Here is a 20,362-nt window from a genome sequence, read left to right as displayed (position 1 = left end):
CTTTTTTCTGAATGCTAAAACCTTGGCTGCTAAAGGCAATCAAGCTTTTATTTATCGGTATTGGTAAGAGGGTCCCTTGCCGTCCATGCATGTTCTAAAACCGAGCACGCAGTAGTTTTCTTGTGCACTACAGCTGTGAGGTTCTTGACGTCACATCAGCAATTTCTGATTCATTCTTCAGTTATAATTACGAGCTGGTGTCTTAACTGTGAAAATTCCGAAACTCAGGCTATAATGCGATCGTAAATATTGTGAAACATTTATTTCTTATCTTTTAAACATGTTGAGTCATGTGAAACCTGTTGTGACAACTTAAACAATTCTGTCTGTTAAAGTCTGTTACTGATCTTGGGAAAAAAGAATATTAGAAGCAATTGTTACGAGGGCTAAAAGGGGTATTTGTCCGATTGTGTTGCTGCATAGTGTTGTAACCTGACGAAAAAGATGTTATTTCGCCGGGTTAATCTTGAAATGACCGTTTAAAAGTTTGTACAAAAATTTGAGACGAGAGACGCGATTCCTTTCGGTTAATGATGTCACACCAGCCTTCTGCAACAGGTTAGTCACTGATGTACGTTCAGAACTATTGTTAACAAAATGGACTGCTCTTTTTTGTATTTTTTTTTTTCAAATTTAGCAATATTTGTTTTCGTGAACGGATCCCAAATTACGGCCGCATTATCAAGTACTGGTAGGACAATTGATTTGGAGGCTAGAAGCCGAACTTCGTGGGTGGAGAACTTCAGTGTACGCCTCAGAAAGAAAGCACTATGGTTTGCATTGCTTGAAACCTGATTAATGTGCCTGGTCCAGTCAAGAGTGCTAGTGATCCATAGACTGAGCTGGTTGTAGTGTTCAACGTCGGAAAAAATGTTATTGAAGAAAGAATATTGGAATATGAGCGGAATTTTTTGCGTGTTATCTTAGTAAAGAAGGCATTTTGAAAGTTGATTGCCATTTGCCACGCGTCACATCATGCGTTAAGTTTTTGACAACCATCGTTTAGTATCAGCTGGTCTTTCTCATTTTTAGTTTTTGAATATAGCACACAGTCGTCCGCATACAGTTTAAGGTGAACTGGAATGTCTTTTACTATGTCGTTATTATATATAATGAACAAGACTGTCCGAAGCACGGGACCAAGAGGAATACCAGAGTCCACCGAAACGATTTCAGACGCATGGTTACCAAACGATGCATATTGTTGACGGTTGTTCAGGTATGATGAAATCCAGGTAACGAATATGTTATTTTTAACTGTGCAATGTATTTTGCAAAGCAACTTTTTATGAGAGACTTTGCCAAAGTGTTTCGCGAAATGTATCAAAATGGCATCTCTTTGTTTACCGTTATTGGGAGAGTTTGCAAAGTCGTACTGTCTGGACTAACTAGGTGCATGTGGAATAATGTCTTCTGAATCTGTGCTGAAAGTTGGTAAAAATTTGATGCTTCTCGAGGAAGTCAGTAATGTGCGTATATTATGTGTTCCATAATTTTGCAAGTGGTGGATGCCAATGAAATTGGGCGATAGCTACAAATACACAGTTATTTTCGTTTTTATGAATGGGTTTAACTCTAGCCGTCCTCCAGTCATTCGGAACCTGCCCTTCATTTAAAAACCTGGAAAATATTATGTACAGGTACTTAGCTACCCACTCCACATACCTATCTAGGAATGCGTTGGGTATGTCGTCATGCCCGGGGAACTTTTTTACATTAAGCTCCAGGAGCATTTTCAGTATGTCTTGCTCACTGATGACCAGGTCAGTCATTAGAGGTAAACATGTTTCAAAAGCAGGTGACGTGTCATTATCTTTAGTAAACGCCGATTTAAAGTAATCATTAAATGCGGTTTCGATCTCGTTTTCTTCATGGGTTAGAGTACCATTTATTTCAAATTGCAGAAAGTCCCTGGATACAGGTGAAAGCGTGCGCCAAAATTTTTAAGGTGACGTCACGATATATTCAGGTAAACAGTGGCCAAAGTAATGTGCTTTATCTTGTACTATTTCATTTTTCAGCTGTAACGACAAAGTTAAAATCTTTTCCTGCAAGCACCCAGTGTTTCTAACTGCTTGCTTCTTTTTTAAGCTTTTCAATTTCCTGCGGATTTGTAATGCAGTGCGAGAAATCCAGGGATTCTCCCGTTTTCTCCTATAAATAACTGGCAAAAAACGGTAATACATAACGTAACAAGATCTTTGAAATATCTCCATAAGTCATGCACATTTGCACCGGAGCTCGAAAAATTGTCGAAGTGGAAAGATAAGAAGTCAACTATAGAAGTGTCGTCTGTATGTGAAAAGTTTGGAAAGGATAACCTCGTTGAAAACCTATTAACATTTGCACCAGTTAATGTTAGAAGTACAGCTCGCTGATCAGAAATTCCCGTTACTATTTCGAACTTTGACTGGTTCCTGGTACATCCGTTCGCAAACAAAAGATCTAATATTCAGCTACAGTTATAGTTTATTCTGCTGTACTCTGTGACAAGTTGAGATATGTCAAAAGAAAATGCTATCTCTAACAGAGTAACGGCGATTTTGTCGGCATGATTATTAGAAGACATTCTTGACTAGCCAATATTGGGAAGATTAAAGTCGCCTCCTATGATCACACTATCGCCAGGTTTTATATATGTATTCATGTAGGTTTTCAAATTACAGAACAGTTACTGAAGAACCAGGAGGTATATACAATACACCAACTACATACCTAATCGTTCCACAATAAGCATTACAAAAAATGCAGTCGACATCTGGCACATCGGGCATGCGTAGTATCCGAAGTGATTTTTTGTATATAATACAAACACCACAACCTCTACCTGCAGTGTGATCTTTTCGACGTACATGATGATCAGCGCGCACAAATTTTCTGTCAAAAATTCCATCATGCAGCTACGTTTTAGTTAGCACTGCGGTATCAGGATTGTTAGAGTAAAGGAGGCGCTGGAGTTCGGTAACCTTTTTTACGACTCTTCTGCAGTTAGTATTCATATTTTTCAATGACTTAGGGTAAGCTTTTTTATGTCATTTATTTTATATACCTGCACAGCTTCGTTTGGGTGCTATCTTCGAACCCTGGATTATAAAACTCCAAAACTCAGTTCACCCACTGTACTCAGAGATGAATTGAGTTTGTCTAGCTTTCATAAAATGTCTGCCCAAAACTTCTGCAATAAAGCCATTAGTATAAGTCAGACAGAAACATGGCATTTAGGGGTGAAGCCCAGAAAATGGTACATGCCGAGTTACGCTCAGCACTCAAGATCACGAAAATGTGTAATGTTCGGTGCACCAAACTGATTTTCTGTGGTTTCAGAAATAGATGGTGTGAGTGAGGAAGTATTTCATAAGTCCTAGTTTGCAGCGAAGAGGAAGAATCGGATATGTTAATCAGTATCTCTGAGGACATTCTCTCAGGACTTCCAGTTTTCTTAAAACTGCAAGTTGAAAGTGTACCCTTTAGTTACGAGATGTTGGCTACTGGCAGCCTACAGATGACGCGAGTTGATGGCAAGCTGGGCATACAGGGTCTGCTCTGAAAGTAATAGCACTGGTTTTTTCCTGGGCGAACGGGCCGACGTGTGGCGGTCTGCGCGTGCAGGATCGTTGAAGGGGGATATTGGGAATGCTGGGGAAAATCGGCAGTCGGCTCTCGGCCGTTGAAGAGAGCAGGTCGCTTGTACTGTGAACCCCTGTCGAAACGTCTCGTCACGCAGAATCATACAGCGTTTACTGGATCAGTGATACGCGATAAAATTTGTGTAATTCTTAGGAAAATGGTCAAACCGACTCACTACATGATTAAGGAGGCTTACGGTGACGCTGCCATGCGTATATCAGGTGTTTTTTGAGTGGCACAAGCAGTTCCGAGAAGGTCAGGAAAGAGCGGAAGACGACGACGGCTCCGGACGCCCTTCGACCAGCAAGACCAAAGAAAATGTGTAGCGAGTGAAACATTTATTGAACAGTGATCGTAGGATGAGTATCAGAATTATTGCTGATGACTTGAGCATTCCTCAAACCCAAGTTTTTGATATCGTGACAGAAAACTTAGCCATGAGAAAAGTGTGCGCGAAGTTGGTGCCGGGAATGTTGTCAGAGGAACAAAAGGCCATCCGGAAAGCGACCTTCCAGGATCTTCTTCATCATGTGAATGAGGACCCCAATTTTTTGCCCAGCACAAGGCGGCAACGCTGCCTCAGGCCCCCTACAGCCCCAACTTGGCCCCGCCAGACTTTTTTCTGTTCGCGAGAATAAAATAGACGCTCAAGGGGAAACATCACGGATCGGTAGAGGCGGTTCAACAGGTCGTGACGAGGCAGCTAAACAGCATTCCGTTCCAGGCGTTCCTGGATGCGTACGAAAACTGCAAAACTCGTTGGCAGCAGTGTGTAGATGCGGAAGGGTGCTACTTTGAAAAATTATAATCGTTCGCACTATTCTCATCAATAAATTTTATTAAAAAAATGAGTCCTACTACTTTCAGAACAGACCCTGTATATCTTTAGTATGAAAGCACCATACACATCGCGCTTGTCGCTGAGGTGTGGAAACAGTTCTGTTGGATTGTCAGTTGCGGTTCTGCTTTAAGACTAGGGGATTATCTTTTGTCTTGTCTTTCTGTATGCGTACGTGTTAATTTGGTATCAAGCATCACGTAGGTTTTTATAAATATCGCCGTCGAAGCCAAGTAAAGGTAGTTCATCGTTACCGCTGGACCACTGAGCCTTGTCTCCGTCCCTCCTGACACTAAAATTAAGCTGTAGTGCAGTTCCTAAGTTCAATATCCCTGCGTCATAATCTTTAGCAGATACTGACCTGATAAGAAGGAAATACATCAGGGAGTACACAAGTCGAGAAAGACTATTCCGCGATTACACCAACATACGAGTAGTTCTCGCATCGGTTCGCAAATCCGCAAGACAGCTATTGCGCAGCTGTCAATGCAGTTTTAAGCTGTTAATAAAGGAATAATAAAAGCTGCAGTGGTCAGCCTATACGGGGCAGTAGTGTCCAATACCCCCTGTTTCGCAACATTCGGCCACAATCACGCTAACATTCCTTGTCCTCTTATGCCGAGCGATATGCATGGCAAGCAAGCTTGCCTTAGTCATGTCTGATATGGCTTCTGGCTAATCTGCATTTTCACTTTGGTTGGTTGGTTGGTTGGTTTATGAGGTTTAACGTCCCAAAGCGACTAAGGCTATGAGAGACGCCGTAGTGGAGGGCTCCGGAAATTTCGACCACCTGGGGTTCTTTAACGTGCACTGACATCGCACAGTACACGGGCCTCTAGAATTTCTCCTCCAAAGAAATTCCAGCCGCCGCGGCCGGGATCGAACCCGCGTCTTTTGGGTCAGCAGCTGAGCACCATAGCCACTGAGCCACCGCGGCGGCTTCACTTTGCAGTGTTTGACAAGACATGCAGTGACTGCACAGTTTTCACATCGATATTTAATTATGCGCGTAAAGAAAGGCAGTGCACTGATTTAAAAAAAAAACCCTACCAGGCTTCTCTACTTCGCGTTTCTTTGCTTTAAATCTTGCGCCACAATTTACTGTGTACAGTCGACGTATCAGTGTGTTTCCTTTATTTCTCTTTATCCAGAGCAGACGCTAGCCCACACATACAGCGAATCAAACCGGAAAAAGGAATGGTCGGAAACCCATCCACAGCTGTTCTCTTCCCGTAACCTTCTTCTTTTGTTAAGCAGTAATAACCACTGATGGTGGGTCAAGGCAGAGGTCCTCGATCTTTCTCCTTTATCTTTTCTGCATTAATCTGCCTTCATTTGATACCCTACATTCCGCGCGCTCGAACGCAGTGACGACACTTGCACCGCTACGACAAGCAGCGGCGGGAGCAACGACCCAGCGGTATTCCAGAAAGACAGAAAGATCGCACCCGCTCACTTCAGTCTTTCGTGGTCGCTTTCGACGGTCGCAGAGAGACGAGCTCCTGCTTTGCATACTGCCATGGCCATCATCCTTTACAACCTCGTCGGAAGTCCGCCCTGCGGCTTCATCCAGTCTCTGGCCAAAGCGATCGGAATCGAGCTCAGCATCAAAGACTTGGACTTTCTCAAGAAGGAACACCTTACCGAAGAGTTCCTTAAGGTGAGTGAGCCGACTGCTTTAAAATGCTTCTTTGCTTCACTTGTGGTGAAGTCGTCTATAACTGAAGTCGTCTATAGCCTGTGGTGACTGCGTGACATACATGGTTTATGGTTTATGTAGGTTTAACTTCTCAAAGCGACTGAGTCTATGAGCGACGCCGTAGTGGAGGGCTCAGGAAATTTCGACCAAATCGGGTTCTTTAACGGCACTGACATGGCGCAGCACACGGGCCTCTAGCATTCCGCCTCCACGGAAAAGCTCCCGCCGCGTTCAGGATCAAATCCGCGTCTGTCGGGTCACCAGTCGAGCGCCATAAGAACTAAGCCACCGCGGCGGCTGCGCGACATAGAATCACAATAATTTTTTCAACAGCGCATGCTACACAAGGACACAAGACGAGGAAACACACACACGAGCGCTGACACACACGGGCGCATAGAATCACGCCGGCGGCGCTTAAATCGGGGTGAAATGCAAAAGCTGCCTGTATGCTGTGGGATGCCGGTGTAAGATAAAAAGCCCATTAGGTTGAAATAGACTGCATCGCCCAATTAAAGCGTCTATCAGGCCTATATTTAGCTTCGCGATGTTAAGCCCTGCGTAGCTAACGCTCTACATTGTTCTACATAGCTAAGCCCTACATATTGTGCCTCTTTATATGGTGCACGATCAGTCTCTGATACTAGACAACGCTGATACTATGGCGTGCGCACTTAAGTAGGTGACGACACAGCATAAAATACTATGAATTGCTAATTTTTGGAAAGAGAATGAAGACAGGGCGCATACAGGTGGGCAAATGCTTCTCTGTAGGGCTTATCGGTGCTTCTTTTTGCCGTCTGATTAAAAAAGCGAAACGAAGAAGACCACAGTGCCCGACATAGACGTCCGCAGGAATGTCAAATACCGGTTCATGAAAAGTTTTCAGGTTAACTCTTCTGTATTCACTAGAAGAGGAGGCTTGGTATCTGGTTGGATGCTGCTGTGACTCATTATCAAGTCTAGCTACTCATGTGCCGGAACATCCACGAAATTCCTGCGCACATAAACCGACGTGGTTAAAGATGTGCACAGTACAGTTCTAGAGCTCTCACATGGCGCCATTTGTGCTGCATGTGCGACTTCTGCCTATAATGCATTGCAAGAAAAAACGGTTTCAGATAGCTTCCATCTCAGAATGTACTGCAATGTACGGGCTACCTTCACCTATTTCATCTTGCAGGACCATAACTGGGACGGCCTGCAACAGCCGTCGAAGGCTCCGCAGCAAGGCATTAAAAAAGCGGAAATATCTCTTCTCGGCGCGCGCTTCCCTAAACTTTTTGCGTGCAGCAACTTTGACGCACAGCGTTCATTTTTGTCACAATTCGGCCAATCTGTTATAACAGTTTTTCGTGTGTCACCCGTTCCCTTTCGGCACGGAGCTTGGTAGTTTACCATTTTTGCTGAAAGCTAGATTTTAGGAATGTCGCTTTCCGCACTGTGTATTTAGCCGACACCATGTGATAAGCTTAACAGCTTGAGGCTTAAGACTAGGTGATCATTACGGTGGATTTTCATTTCTGACAGTGCACGCTCACAGAACGTGTGGATATGCGGATATTTTTATTAACACTATATTATACGGATGCCTTCAAGGAGAACAACGGGTTTGTGCAAAGCGACGAAACAATGTTGTCCGTCATAGTAGCAGCGCACTAAAATATTAGAGAAACGCGCGGCGGGGAGAAGTCATCTCTGACGATGGAAGGAGGCCGCAGCTCGGTGCCGGCTTGGCGAAAAGGGTGAAGACAGACGGTTCCATCAGTACGTCAGTAGATGGAGAAATGCAGGCTATATCAGAAACCGGGCGCTACCGGATGACGCCTCCCGCGAAACACAAAGCACGCCTTTCGAGGGCTCTAGAAAGGCGTGCTGACGGTTGTACAAACTCGCACGCTCACCTTATGTATATAGTCGTGCCTTATTCTAAATGCTACTAAAGTCAACATTATTACCGTAGATGGATTTTCTGAAATGGGCGCAGTCACAAAGCGATACAGTTTCAAGAGAGATTTTAGTGTTCGCCGGCTCCCGGCCGCCTTCTATAGGTGCCGTTCCCCCGGTGTCCTCCACGGCGACAGCGCCATGCATTGAAGCTTGATGTGCCTCAATTGTTGTGGGTTGTAATTTTTGTGCGCGAACTTCTGTGTGCTGCTCTTTTCCCTGTCAAGCAAGTAACGCCTTTACCATCCGCTTATTTCTCATTGCAGATCAACCCTTTCCATGCTGTGCCTACAATTGACGACGACGGGTTCTTTTTATACGAGAGGTACAGCTTTGCGCACTAGCTTGTATTTCTCTCTTTGCTTGGTACTAACTTCGATAGGACCGCCATACTGGCCTACGCTCTGCATAAGACTGCGGTTCGGCCTAGAATTAATTCGGTGATGCATGTCCGTCGTTCGCTCCCGAAAGTGTCGTCAAATACTCCTCCAGCTGCTTCAGTTCAAAGAATATAGTAGTTTGTAATCGCTCCAGTCATTTATAAATCGCATGAAGAATGTTTAATGTTTTTTTTTCATTATTGCTATTTTGAAGCCTTCCGACACAGGCATTGCAAAACAACTGAATAATTAAAATAGCAGCGACTTGCATCACAGGGTCAGTACTTTAGAGGTTAATCGAGAATATACTTTAGGGCAGAACTACAACCTGCTACTACTATTTAAAGAACTCGTTAACTCCTTTATAAGTTTCCTCGCGAGTATTCTGTTCGGGAGACGACCATATGCGAACAATTTTGATGCTTGAAGGTATATAATGCTGTGCTCATTATCTGCTAATTCTAGGTCCCATTGTACAAATCTTTTATCACTAACCTTCGCGCTTTTCTTGCTACGTGTTTCTTGCGAATTGCACGTCTAAAAAAAAGGCTCTGCTGTCGGGAATTCACAGTGCCACACCACTAAAACAGGAATTCAGTATGCGGTAAATACTCCCGAGGCACCAAAAAGCGCCAAACAGCAGCACTTTATCCCTCAGCTTCCTTCAGCGTTTTACGTTTATCTCTCATTTTAATGGCTGCTTCTTTTAGTTTATTTCTCATCCGGTCGCGTTTTCTAAGCAATCCAAAACGACCCAACGAGCTCACTAGCATCTGCTTCAAAGATGTAGTTGACATTTTATTTCCTTCGAATATTGTCAGTCATTTTATTGCCGGCTATCACCAGTTCCCACTAGCGGCGAAATTATCTCGTCTCAAATACGTTCAAAGCGCAAAATGTCTACACTGAAGGGCAATGGAATGGCGCCTTGCATAATGCCGGACTCTTGCCCAGGACACTGATAATGCTTACTAGTGGCTGCCGAAAGCGGTGAACAAAGCCAGAAACGCAGACCTAGACGTGACTAGAGCGCTTATACGCTGCTGACACTTTATGTGCATTCGTACAAAAGGTACCATTGACGCCTCTTTCTAGTCGGAAGACGATGATGTATCATTTCTCGAACACAGCATGTACCCCAGGCAAGAACGCAGCCCTGAAGTACAGCTGTTATGCGTGGGTGACTGTTTTCTAAAGCAGTAGCCGTTGTGGTCAGTGGAAGATGTCTCTCAAAAGTGTCCAGCTCACATCCGTGACTCAAGCTGACAGATGTCAGTGACGCGCATATCACCTTCGCGGTTCCATCTTGCCGATGTGTTAATGTTAGCATGTAGTACAGTCCCGGATGAAATGATGAGAAGTAGGCATCGTGCTATAACTCGTCTCTGGCGTTGCTTAGGGGTAAAAAGAAGCTTTTGTCCGGATATGCGCTAGCCCACAAGTGGAATTTTCTAGAACATGCATTAAGTGCCGCCTGATTTGCACTAGTATAAGTATGGGTGGAGCTTTACCGCCGAATCGGGCACTATATTATTATCGTTGCACTTTATACAGTTACCTTTTTTACCCATTCATTAGGCACGTCAGACGCTAGACGGTTTCTGATACTCTATACCACTTCGCTGTGCATCGCTGACCTCTCCATATCCTTGCCTACACCATCACTGCAGCAATGCCATCGCCTACTACCTGCTGCGCAAGTATGCCCCGGACTCCGAGCTGTACCCGGCTTGTGTAAAGGGCCGCACCCGTGTTGACCAGGTGCTGGCCTCCACCTCCTGCAACATTCATCCTCACATGGCCGCTTTTTACGTGAGTGTGCATACAGTCAATCTGATATCTTTTCTTTGTGTGTGTGGGCAGGATATATCGATAAGCAGTGTGTTTTGCCAGCGCTAATACAAATACATTTTACAGTTCTGGGTATTCTCGTGAATGTGCACAAAACGTTTTGCAGCCGTAGGTCAAGCAGTTCTTCCACGGTGAGGTTTCTCCATGTCCTTTGCGATGGCCCATTGTGCGTAAAAAACATGCGATAATGTCTATTGATGTAGAGTTAGTTTAACACATGCTCGACAAAATGCGTATTAAATAGAGATTCCAAATAACCACATCACAAAGCTGCAGAAGGATGGAAAGTGTTTAGCCGCTGCGAGGAGATATCTCATTTAGACAAAGCAAACTTGTGAGGCTAAAATTTGAGTTTTGTTCTGGCTTGCTTGAGCGAAGTTGTGCGTAAGTCCTGTATTATTGCTTGCACAGCCCCTCGGTTGGCAAGCCTGCAATTCCTTGAAGCCCTTAGTACCCCTTCTACTGCGACATGCGATTTTCTCATCAATGGAAATAACGTTTATATAAGTGTGCCTCTTTTAATACATGCAGCAGAAGTTATAATTGGGCGTCCTTAATTTTGATGCCTCTCTTTTTTTCTAGTCATATATTTCTAGGGCTTCTATTGCCGCAGAGGTGTTTAATGCTTATTTGCCCGCCAGCACGCGGCTTTATCACTGTGTGACGCCAGACACAACCGAATTTATAACCAATGACCGCACCCAAGCGGAACCGATTCTACGCTGTTCAGTCTGCTGAGGTCACTTTGCACGCCTTATCGCTACAGATCGTTGTTGGATTTGAATTAAGCACGGCTGAGAGCGGCGGGCACTCGGTTGTCTTACGACCGCCGAGCATCCTTGTCGATATGATATCGCTTGCTGTCGCAAAATTCCATCGCCGTGTCAGTCGCCTCGCCTGATAACTGCGACGTTGTCAGCACCACGTGACAATATTTTTCATATAGGAGCGTCCGCTTCTATGTGAGATGTTGGTACTTCAGCAGAACTATTAATCACAGCCCTAAGAGCCCTCACATTTAGGCATTAGACTTCGTTCATTCTGCCCACTTTTATTTTTCTCTGTGTCTATGTGGGTTTCTCCTATATTTAGCGTGTGCATCCAGCTATCAGCTCAACTTAAAAGAGCACGCAGTTGTTTGGAGTTCTAAGGTTTAATTCCTTAACGGAAATGAGAATCTGAAAACATGGACGTTAAGTGCATTCTTTGTGGCTCATGGTGCTCCATGAGCCCGACGAACTTTGAACATTCTCTGCCTTCATATTACGCACGCTAAAGAGACCGGCTGCGGCATGAAACTTATGAAGCGCTAGAGCCGATTGAATACATGGAAGCCTAGCTGTAGTTTTCCGCACAGTGTTGCCACGATTTTTCGGAGAATCTTCGTGCTGGCAATCCCACAGGGACTTCTTTGTTGGTATTGAAAGTGACTTCAGACAATACAAGGGTCCCTGATGAAAAATGATATGCACAATGCACAGACGCATCTGATTTCTTGATGGAACCGAGTATGCACATTCATACAAAAATAGCATATAAGCGAAGCGCTTCTTTGTGCATCAATCAATGTACGTGTCTCCTAGCTCAATATACCTCTTCTACGTTACTGAACGCGTCCGATGTGATATGCTTAACTGCAGCTTATCCCTGTTCGCGCTGTCTGTTTTTCTGTGCTCAGTGCCCCCGCTTCTTCGAAAACACCAAGCCGACCAAAGAGGAGCTGAGCGCCTTCGAGGAGAACGTATTCAAGGGACTGGAGAACATAATCGGGGATGGAAAGTACGCCGTCGGTGACAAGATCACCCTTGCTGACCTGTGTCTCACCGGGCACGTCACTGCCGCTCTCGAGGTGAGCATCGTAATTGTAGTGGCTTTATTCCTTATTTTCGTCTACTGGTGGTGCACGTTGCACGAGATTATTGCTTGCGGTAAAATATACCTGGTAGAGGGGCAACGTTTCATTAAGACTTGGCGGAGGCACCCGTCTGGCGTGCTTAATACGCTGTGGGGTAAAAAGAGAAGGAAGACCGTCGTTTTCAAGAAAGCACCAATATCTCGCCAGTGTCGGATGCCTATGGACATGGTTCGTGTGCCTTTGTAGCCACCACCCTGTTCGACGAGGATTCAGGCTTCATGCACAATTCAGACACTTTGTTAACAAAAACCTCCTACATAAGTTGTAAAACTCATAAACGCTCAGAAATTCTAAGAATGATTCATTTCATGTTCGGGCGGTAAACAAAATGGCTACCGCTGAATATTTGGTTATATGCAAAGCGAAAGGCCGCGAGGCTTTTGACCGGTTAGACTCGTCTAAACAAATTGTCCAAGGCTGCAGTAAGTTCAGGCAACGCGAGGGAAAACGCCTTTGACAGAAGAAGCTCGGTTGACGCAAACAGACGCACAGATTTTAGGCGTTCTTTCGTTCAAGAAGTTATTGGGAGTTATTTCTCCGAATGTAGGCCTTCTGGAGGGGGTAGGGGCGATGGGGTTGGGGGGGGGGGGGGGGGAATACCTGGATGTGTGGCGATACTGGGGCACCATGACAGAAGGCTGCAGAATTATAAAAAGTACAGTAGATGAAATTCATCCAGGTCTCTTCATGGCGTCTAAGCACCTTGAATAGCTGCAGCCTTTGATGGCATTCGCATGGTGGTATTATCAGCAGGGGGATAGCCTCAGCTGGAAGTAACTAAAGAATTTTGAGTAGTGCGCGAAGCGAGACAGCTGTGCGAAACCACTGGGCATGGCCCAAGTGCCGCTGCCATCTTTCTTGCCCGGAAAAAGGGCTTAAGAGGCAAGAAATTGTACTGTCAACATTTTTCAAAAACACATCGCCCGCTTATGAGTATGAAGTGAACGTAGTCGTACCTGCGTAGCTCGTCTCTCCAAGTTGAAAGCTCGTAGAACTCGTGTTTCATTTGTCAGACATCACACTGGACAAAGACAGGCAATGCGAAAATGACCAGTAATAGGGTCAATTTTACTCGCGGAAACAATTTGGGAAGAGTAATGACGCATGGTGCATTTGTGGGCTCCGGAATGCTTTATTCCGGCTGAACTTGTTTAGTGCCCCCCAAAATCTCATGGTACCGCCCCTAATCTGCCAGGACATCTGCGATTTCTCAACTGAACAGAATGCAGGACATGTAACGTTGACCCACCCAGGTCCAGGCAAGTTTGGCGTGTGTGAGCACATTTTCTTACAGTGTAATGTATAACTGTATAACATACTTCCGGCATTCTGCTATATTTCTCTATTTTTCTGCTTCCTGACCACAGCGGCTAATGTTTTGTGCCAATACCGTCCTTGCTAAAGCCATGCTTGGTCAAGCAGGTCACAGCAAGTACGACTGGTAAAATGGACATAAGTATCTCAAATTTTTTCCGCCCCTAAGCAGACATGCGTGTCGGTTAAACAAGATGCCATTTTTCTGGTCGTTTGTCATTTACCCTTTTTTCAGTTCGCTATCTAAGAGAAGAGCGTTAAGATATCACCGTGCAGGTTATCGCCAATAGGAATCACTCCCCATTACTGCCCAGCTACTACTCAGCCAACAATGCAGTGGCATCCATTGCAATAAGAATACAGCCACTTTGCTTGGCTGCAAAGTCTACAAACGATACCCTAACCGTTGGACAAAGTGTAAGAAAAGTGACCTCAGCTACCGCATGCAGCGCTTGTGCTATTTTGGACAATTATCAGCTGGACGCCACCCTCCAGCTGTAGTGTACAGTGTGTTGTGCGCGCGCGCTCTCCATCTTTGATTACGGACATCAGACGCGCCCGATCGGTACGTATGTTATTGTGTAAATAGAATACTTGTATATAGTACCTCTTTTCTCCCTGTCTCTTATGGTTGTCCCCTAACCTCTTTCATTTCACTTCTCCAGTCTGCCTGCTATCCCTCTATTTCCGCTATCCGAGCTCAGGTGCTTCCCGTAGCGATGGCAGAAGCCGGGGCAAGCAAAATCTCTTCCTTCCTTTTAATTATAATTTTAATAAAGCACTACTACTTACAGAAAAGGCGATGCAAAAGAGTACTTCTCGAATCACGGGAAGAAAATTTCAAAAATTCCAAAATATTGCTGACGTTCCGGATTGCTTAAAGGAAGGCGCTCTGAAAAGGGTTCTCAACAAAGGTGCAGTAATCTTGGGATGCTGAAGGGCGCCGCTTCCGCCAGCAAGGATTTCTTTAATGCGTTTTGTAGAAGCTGGGTTACCTGTACTCAAAGTTAGAATTTCAGTGTCTTCGCGTCTATCCCTTTCCTTCCGTCACTTTTTGCACGCTCAATGGTTGGCGCTTCTCCGCCGGCTGCCATGCGCGCGGGAATTCCCGGGAGGGTGTAGATTCTCGTCGAAGCGACTGACCGGCCGCAGCCATGACTGCTGCGTGAACCATAGAAGAATCTAACCAAGAGGCACCTCTGAATAGAATCACGAAGACGCGTGCGACGGAGGAGGGCGCGAACATGGAAAAGTCGCCGGAAAGGACTCGCCAACTTTCGCCCGCGCTTGTGGGTTCTGCGCTCCGTGTACAAGTGCATTAGTTGGCTCAGGTATTCATGACGAGAGAATGTCATGGCTGACCTTTTAATGTACTCTCGTCAGAAGGCGTTTCAGAACATCTTTGAGCTCACACCATTTGTTGAATGGGGATAGAACTTCATCCGTCAGCATAGTCTAGTGCGCGACGCAAACTGCCGCTATAGCTGTCTGTAAACCGACAACGATGTCTTCAGCAGCTGAAACACTGCTACCATCGGACAACAGTATCGACTTGCAGGCCTCTAGCTATATTTTTACTAATCGGGGGCAATAAATTTCGAGATATTGTACACGAATCCTGTTGCGCTTTCTTCTCACGAGCTTTTTTCCTTTGGACGAAACAAAGATTTCGCAAGCACTTCAGCGTTTCCATTTAACACGCGTAATAAATTTCTTGGTAATATTTCATCTGATAGCTGCACCGAATGATGGCGTAAAGTAAGAGCAGTGGGTACAGATTACTTTCCGCTATTTGGTCTCTAGTTCCTAATACAACGCATGTCGATTAAACGTTGCACTGCTTATTTGTCGACACCATTTTGCTACTAACGCACAATTCTTTTTTGTGCCTAGTAATAACGGCAACATTGCAAGGAAGAAAGCAAGACAACATGAATGAAAACATAGTAAAGAAAGCAACAACGTCTTAAGGTGAGGTGTTTTAAAAGGAGGTGTTAAATTCGTGTCTGTACCAGACTTGGCAATGTCAACGCGCCAAAGTGCTCACTTTGAGTGTGTGCCCGACCAATCGCGTGACTAGATTCTGCCACAAACACATTGCTTCGAGGCCCTCGCTCTGCTCTGGGCAAAGAACACAGATTTTATAGGAGAAAGGCCGGGATCGCATAGCTTATGGCAGGCGGCGGCAACAAACTTACCAGCCGCCGCGGCGCAGCGGCAAGGGTGGAGCCGCCCGCCAACCAATCAACCAATAACGCTATTCCTGTTCCAATTTATTTGAAGCCAATTCTACAATTTTTGCTGTGAAAAAAAAACGATTCTGTCCATTTCCTTGTTGTTTTTGTTTTTGTCCGGCTGCAAAAGACGCAATAAGTGCAGAGAAAATTGATATGAAAATTTTCCTGCCATATAATTAAAAAAACGCGACGTCAGCACTGAAAAGGCCTACGTGATCACCGCTTGGAACTTAATGCTGGCACAGCCGAGCATCATGGGTCTGAGTGAAAAATTTGTCTTGGCGCTCTCCAGTTTACTTTCAAAAACTGCCGATAGTGGCAATATTGCATGTTATCTTGTTAAATTTTTTATGTTATCAAACCTGCTTCAGGTGGAGAAGCGTCTTTTTCATTTTAAGAGGGCAGTCTTTCGATAAAGGCCGACTTCCATTTGCCCTCAGCACCCTTTCAACAGCAAATATTTGTATCAAGTTTCTTTTTTGCTGCAGGGTCAACGATATTCATTGATCTTATGCTTTCTCTTTGATTTTTTTTTTCAGTGCGGTTTCGTCGACAAAACTAAATATCCCAAGCTTGCCGGCTACTACGAGCGAATCAAATCTGAGCTACCTTACTTCGAGGATGTCTACGGACCTGTCATCGCTGTTATTAACGAACTCTTGGCTAAGTTGAAATAGAATTTACAGGCTTGTGGCATTGCAATCATGTAGTAACCTTTTTAGACAACGGGCTGTTTTAATAAAGGTACTTGTTTGAATGTGGTTTCAGGAATAGTTCTGATTTTACTCTTTCGTTTCCATTGGTCGGGTTACCTTTATTTACTGCACCTAATCCGGAAAACACTGCAGCAACTGCGAGAACAGAGAGTCAGTTGTGCTACTCGTGCTAAATATCACATTACTAAACTAGCAGACTAATTCGACTACGTAATCAATAAAAAATCTGTATATTACTTGTGCCTCTAAGACAAGTGCCTCACTGCCACGTGTGCTTCCTAGACACGTTTTAAACCGCACACTTCTTAACACTATGTAAGGTTGAGACAGCCTGTCTCCTGAAATTTCAAAGGCGTGGCTGTGCGATTTGCAAGCTACTACTGACACATCTCTTGGTAGTGAAATAAACGTTGAAAACATCGCGCCGATGCTCGGCGTATAACGATGAACACAGATACTTTAATAGAATTTCCAGCTACGAGAAACGCTAGAATGACATTTTTCCCAACTGCTACTACTTTTCGATGAAACCCAATTAAAATACTTGGCCGAATAAGTTGCTGGTGAATTCAGAAAATGGCTGCGCCTCTACTTTTCTTTTGACGAAGCAACTGATTACACTAATGGTTGTTCCTTAAACACTTTTTCGCTCTAAAATGGATCATTTTCTTTGTCATCTCTGAACTACTGCTGCCATTACTATCACCTTTGCACATAGTGTAAAGCGCCTATTTCTGCGGCTGATATGCAATCATCGTGTTTTGAACTTTACTGTATTTCAACGATGCTCGGTATTTGTTGCTTTAATTAGTTAAACTGACCTACAGAGGCCAGCGCATGCCTAAAGTTTCAGGCATTTACCTCTATTTAGAGCGAACTTATTTCTATCAAAGATCTTAAAAAGTATCTGAACGCTTTCTTTTCAGAAGTCAGACAGTGTTTTTTGGTACCCGGGTTGTTCCCTGCCACTGCAATTTCTGTTTCAAATGCTCTTTCGACCATAAAAATCAAACCCGAATTCTATGCGACTTCCGAAACCTTTATTGTCAGAAAATGACCTCAGATTTGCTGTGTCAAATTTATCTTGTACAAAAGCCAAATCGAGTTGATATTAACGCATAAAATATGGGTCCTAAAAAACACTGCTGCTTTTCTAGGAACGGACTCGGAAATGAAAACTCCTTTGTGCTGCGTTCGGATCACCACCACTCCACGCTCGCTATATTAAAGATAGTTTGCTTCAAACCTATGCACATTATTTATCTTCCTTAAATATCTACACGATACCAATAATTTCGGACCACATGACTAACCTGAGGTTTTGCTAATCACCAAAATATGAATACGAGGTCATGTTTTTCAATGCTCTGTCAAACTGCGTCTTTTGATCTCCAGTCATGCTATATGACTGGTGTCCTACACTGCAAGTAACCCATATAATTTGGTTGTTATCAGTTGCTCTCACTTCTTTTTCTGAAACCACCTTGATCGTTGACCCGCTTTAGTGGTGAGGTCTGTATGGCGTTCTGCTTTTCATCACGAGAGAGGTCGCGAAATAAATTCTCAGCAATGGCGGCCATATTTCTATTGGCGCGAAATAAGGTAGTGCTTGCGTGGTCTGCAATATACTTATAATATACTTATAATACTTATATAATATGCTTATACTTACTTATAAAGCCCCGGCTGTTTGAAATTCATCAGATCACTCCACTACTGCGACTCGCATAGCCAAGGTGCAGTTCTATGATGTTAAACTTCACACATCTTGTGATATCAGGCTAGTGAGGCGGAAACTAGTAACCCTACACTCATAACAGAATGCATTAAAAAGATTTCTACTCAAAATCAGCACTAGATTCAACAGGCGAGTGACAGCGGCCCCATGTAAGCATGATATTTATTTTTTTCCACTAACATAATTGCATTGTTTTTCTTCCTTTTTTAAGGAGGAAACATAAAAAAGGCATTGCGCAAAAATAAATGAATCGTATATTCCAGCAATCGAAAACCTGCCGTTGGTCACACTTTGACGCATCATGCTGATAAGTAGAAATACTTTCCTTTTTTTTATGGTACCGCATGGCGCAAGCTTTTAAAGTCGGTGACTCGCCCTGCATAAATAGCATGCCATTTTCTTCGTTGTCCGATATGTCGACGGTGGTTGCGACTTCCGCGCGAGCCAGTATGCAAGCGTGACGACGCAAGTTGCGCCGCAACCACCGTTGCCTGCCGGAGCCTGCCGGAGCAGTGGGGTCGTCGTGCCATACCAGCAGCTGATTTCGTTCACTCAAGCCAGGATTGAGGGTAGCACAATCGTGGCGCGCGAATGCGCTGGTAACATGATTTTATTGTACTTCGCGGATCTTTGGAGCTCGGAAAAAGATACAGGTGAGGCTTTCTTCATCAAAAATGAACAGAATGGGGGTTTCTGAAGGTGCTCTCCAACTTTGCTGTTCACATCTACCGTCTGAAGTCAATATTTACGGATTTAGAAAAGTTATCTTAACTAGTCCTTAATTAATAGCAATACAAAAAATTGCCTAGATACGCAAACCCGCTGGTAGCTGTATGTAAGTGGTTTCCCTGGCCTACTTCAAATATTTTATTCTTGAACCCTTGGCTAAAGTTAGCCCGGACACCCTGTATAAACAAGTGGCCGAGATTTGCATCCGCATGAAGGCCTTCTAGAGACTTGACTGCTGCCCTGCTTGTTTGTTGAGCTAAAACGGAACGCTCAGTATACGCCCTCGTACCACCAGTGCAGGCCAACAGTCACCTGGCGTGTCCCGAGGGTAAGTACCGCTGAGTGCGCGCTTATCGATAGAAGGTGAAGAACCGCTCCATTTTTTTATCTACAAGTTTTGCTAGGAGCGCCCTTTGGCTGATTACGGTTATTCAGGGTGTTTGCGCGATTCTAGGCGAAGTTCTTTTGCCCTCAAGTAGCGGGTGAAACAATACAGGATGTGGATAACACTGAGAACATCAGGCCACAGACGAAACAACTGTACATACGACTCACCTATTATTCTTTCTGAACAACGTACGACAGAATCCAGGCACTTAAAAGATCAGCAATCGCCATGACCACGCCAAAAGAGCCTCCAGAGCCAGCATCGTGAAGATGAACGCCATGCTATACATGTTACAAGAAGATTTCAATCACAGTAGCAGAGAGCACGGCATGACGCAGTATGTTATCAGGATTATGCACCTATACGCGATTAACAGCATACGACATATAACTTGGATGACCTAAGGGTCCTTATAACATCGTACGCGAACTGGACAACACATACGGAGAATTCCCACTGGCCCACAGGCAGAAATGATCGTCGGCAACATTGCATCTTACCAAAATACTAATAATTGTAAAAAGACTAATATTTGTAATTTACTCTACCGGTGTGATGTCTAATGTAGCTGCAGCAGTCTGACCAAACAATTCTCGCAAATACTTCGTCCGAAACAAGGTATCTCCTTCGATATTCTCTTATGTGGAGGAGATTTCCATGGTAAACAAACCACCCAGAAAAATGAAAGGGACGCCATTTAAAGCAATACTTCACACATCACACTATACTCTTCGTCAGAGACCTTGCTGGCGATGAGTGCGACTAAGTCGTTGAGCGCCGCTGAAGAAAAGCGCGCCTTATTTCTTCAGACGCAGAAAACCTCTTCGAGGTATTCGAAGATTCTAAGTGTCTCGTCAATACTCCTGAAAAAACAGAAAAACTCAGGCAAACTCTATCACGAAGCAGACGTCAATATTGCCGAAATCAGGACGATCAGAAATGCCACATTACAGATTCCCTCATATCACCGCGTACTTAATAGC

At 44.4% G+C, this 20,362-nt stretch overlaps 1 protein-coding gene across 1 annotated transcript; it reads left to right on the top strand.

Annotated features, from left to right (window-relative positions):
* The first annotated feature begins 5,984 nt into the window (after nt 1-5,984).
* On the top strand, nt 5,985-16,485 carry LOC149362272 (glutathione S-transferase 1-like). The gene is made up of 5 exons (XM_089572971.1): nt 5,985-6,125; nt 8,378-8,436; nt 10,162-10,303; nt 12,021-12,191; nt 16,348-16,485. The coding sequence occupies exons 1-5, from the start codon at nt 5,985-5,987 to the stop codon at nt 16,483-16,485; spliced, it is 651 nt and encodes a 216-aa protein (XP_089429097.1).
* The last annotated feature ends 3,877 nt before the right edge of the window (nt 16,486-20,362 follow it).

This window comes from Amblyomma mixtum, chromosome 2 (assembly GCF_055824585.1).
Source record: "Amblyomma mixtum isolate Tamu chromosome 2, ASM5582458v1, whole genome shotgun sequence".
Classification (NCBI taxonomy): domain Eukaryota; kingdom Metazoa; phylum Arthropoda; class Arachnida; order Ixodida; family Ixodidae; genus Amblyomma; species Amblyomma mixtum.
Note: the sequence above shows the minus strand (reverse complement) of the source record. Positions and strands in the feature narration are given on the sequence as shown.

Coding starts and splice junctions, on each gene's coding strand:
- LOC149362272 (XM_089572971.1), top strand. CDS start 5,985: ATGGCCATCATCCTTTACAACCTCGTCGGAAGTCCGCCCTGCGGCTTC. Junction 8,437..10,161: donor GGGTTCTTTTTATACGAGAG/GTACAGCTTTGC, acceptor CCATCACTGCAG/CAATGCCATCGCCTACTACC. Junction 10,304..12,020: donor CTCACATGGCCGCTTTTTAC/GTGAGTGTGCAT, acceptor TTCTGTGCTCAG/TGCCCCCGCTTCTTCGAAAA.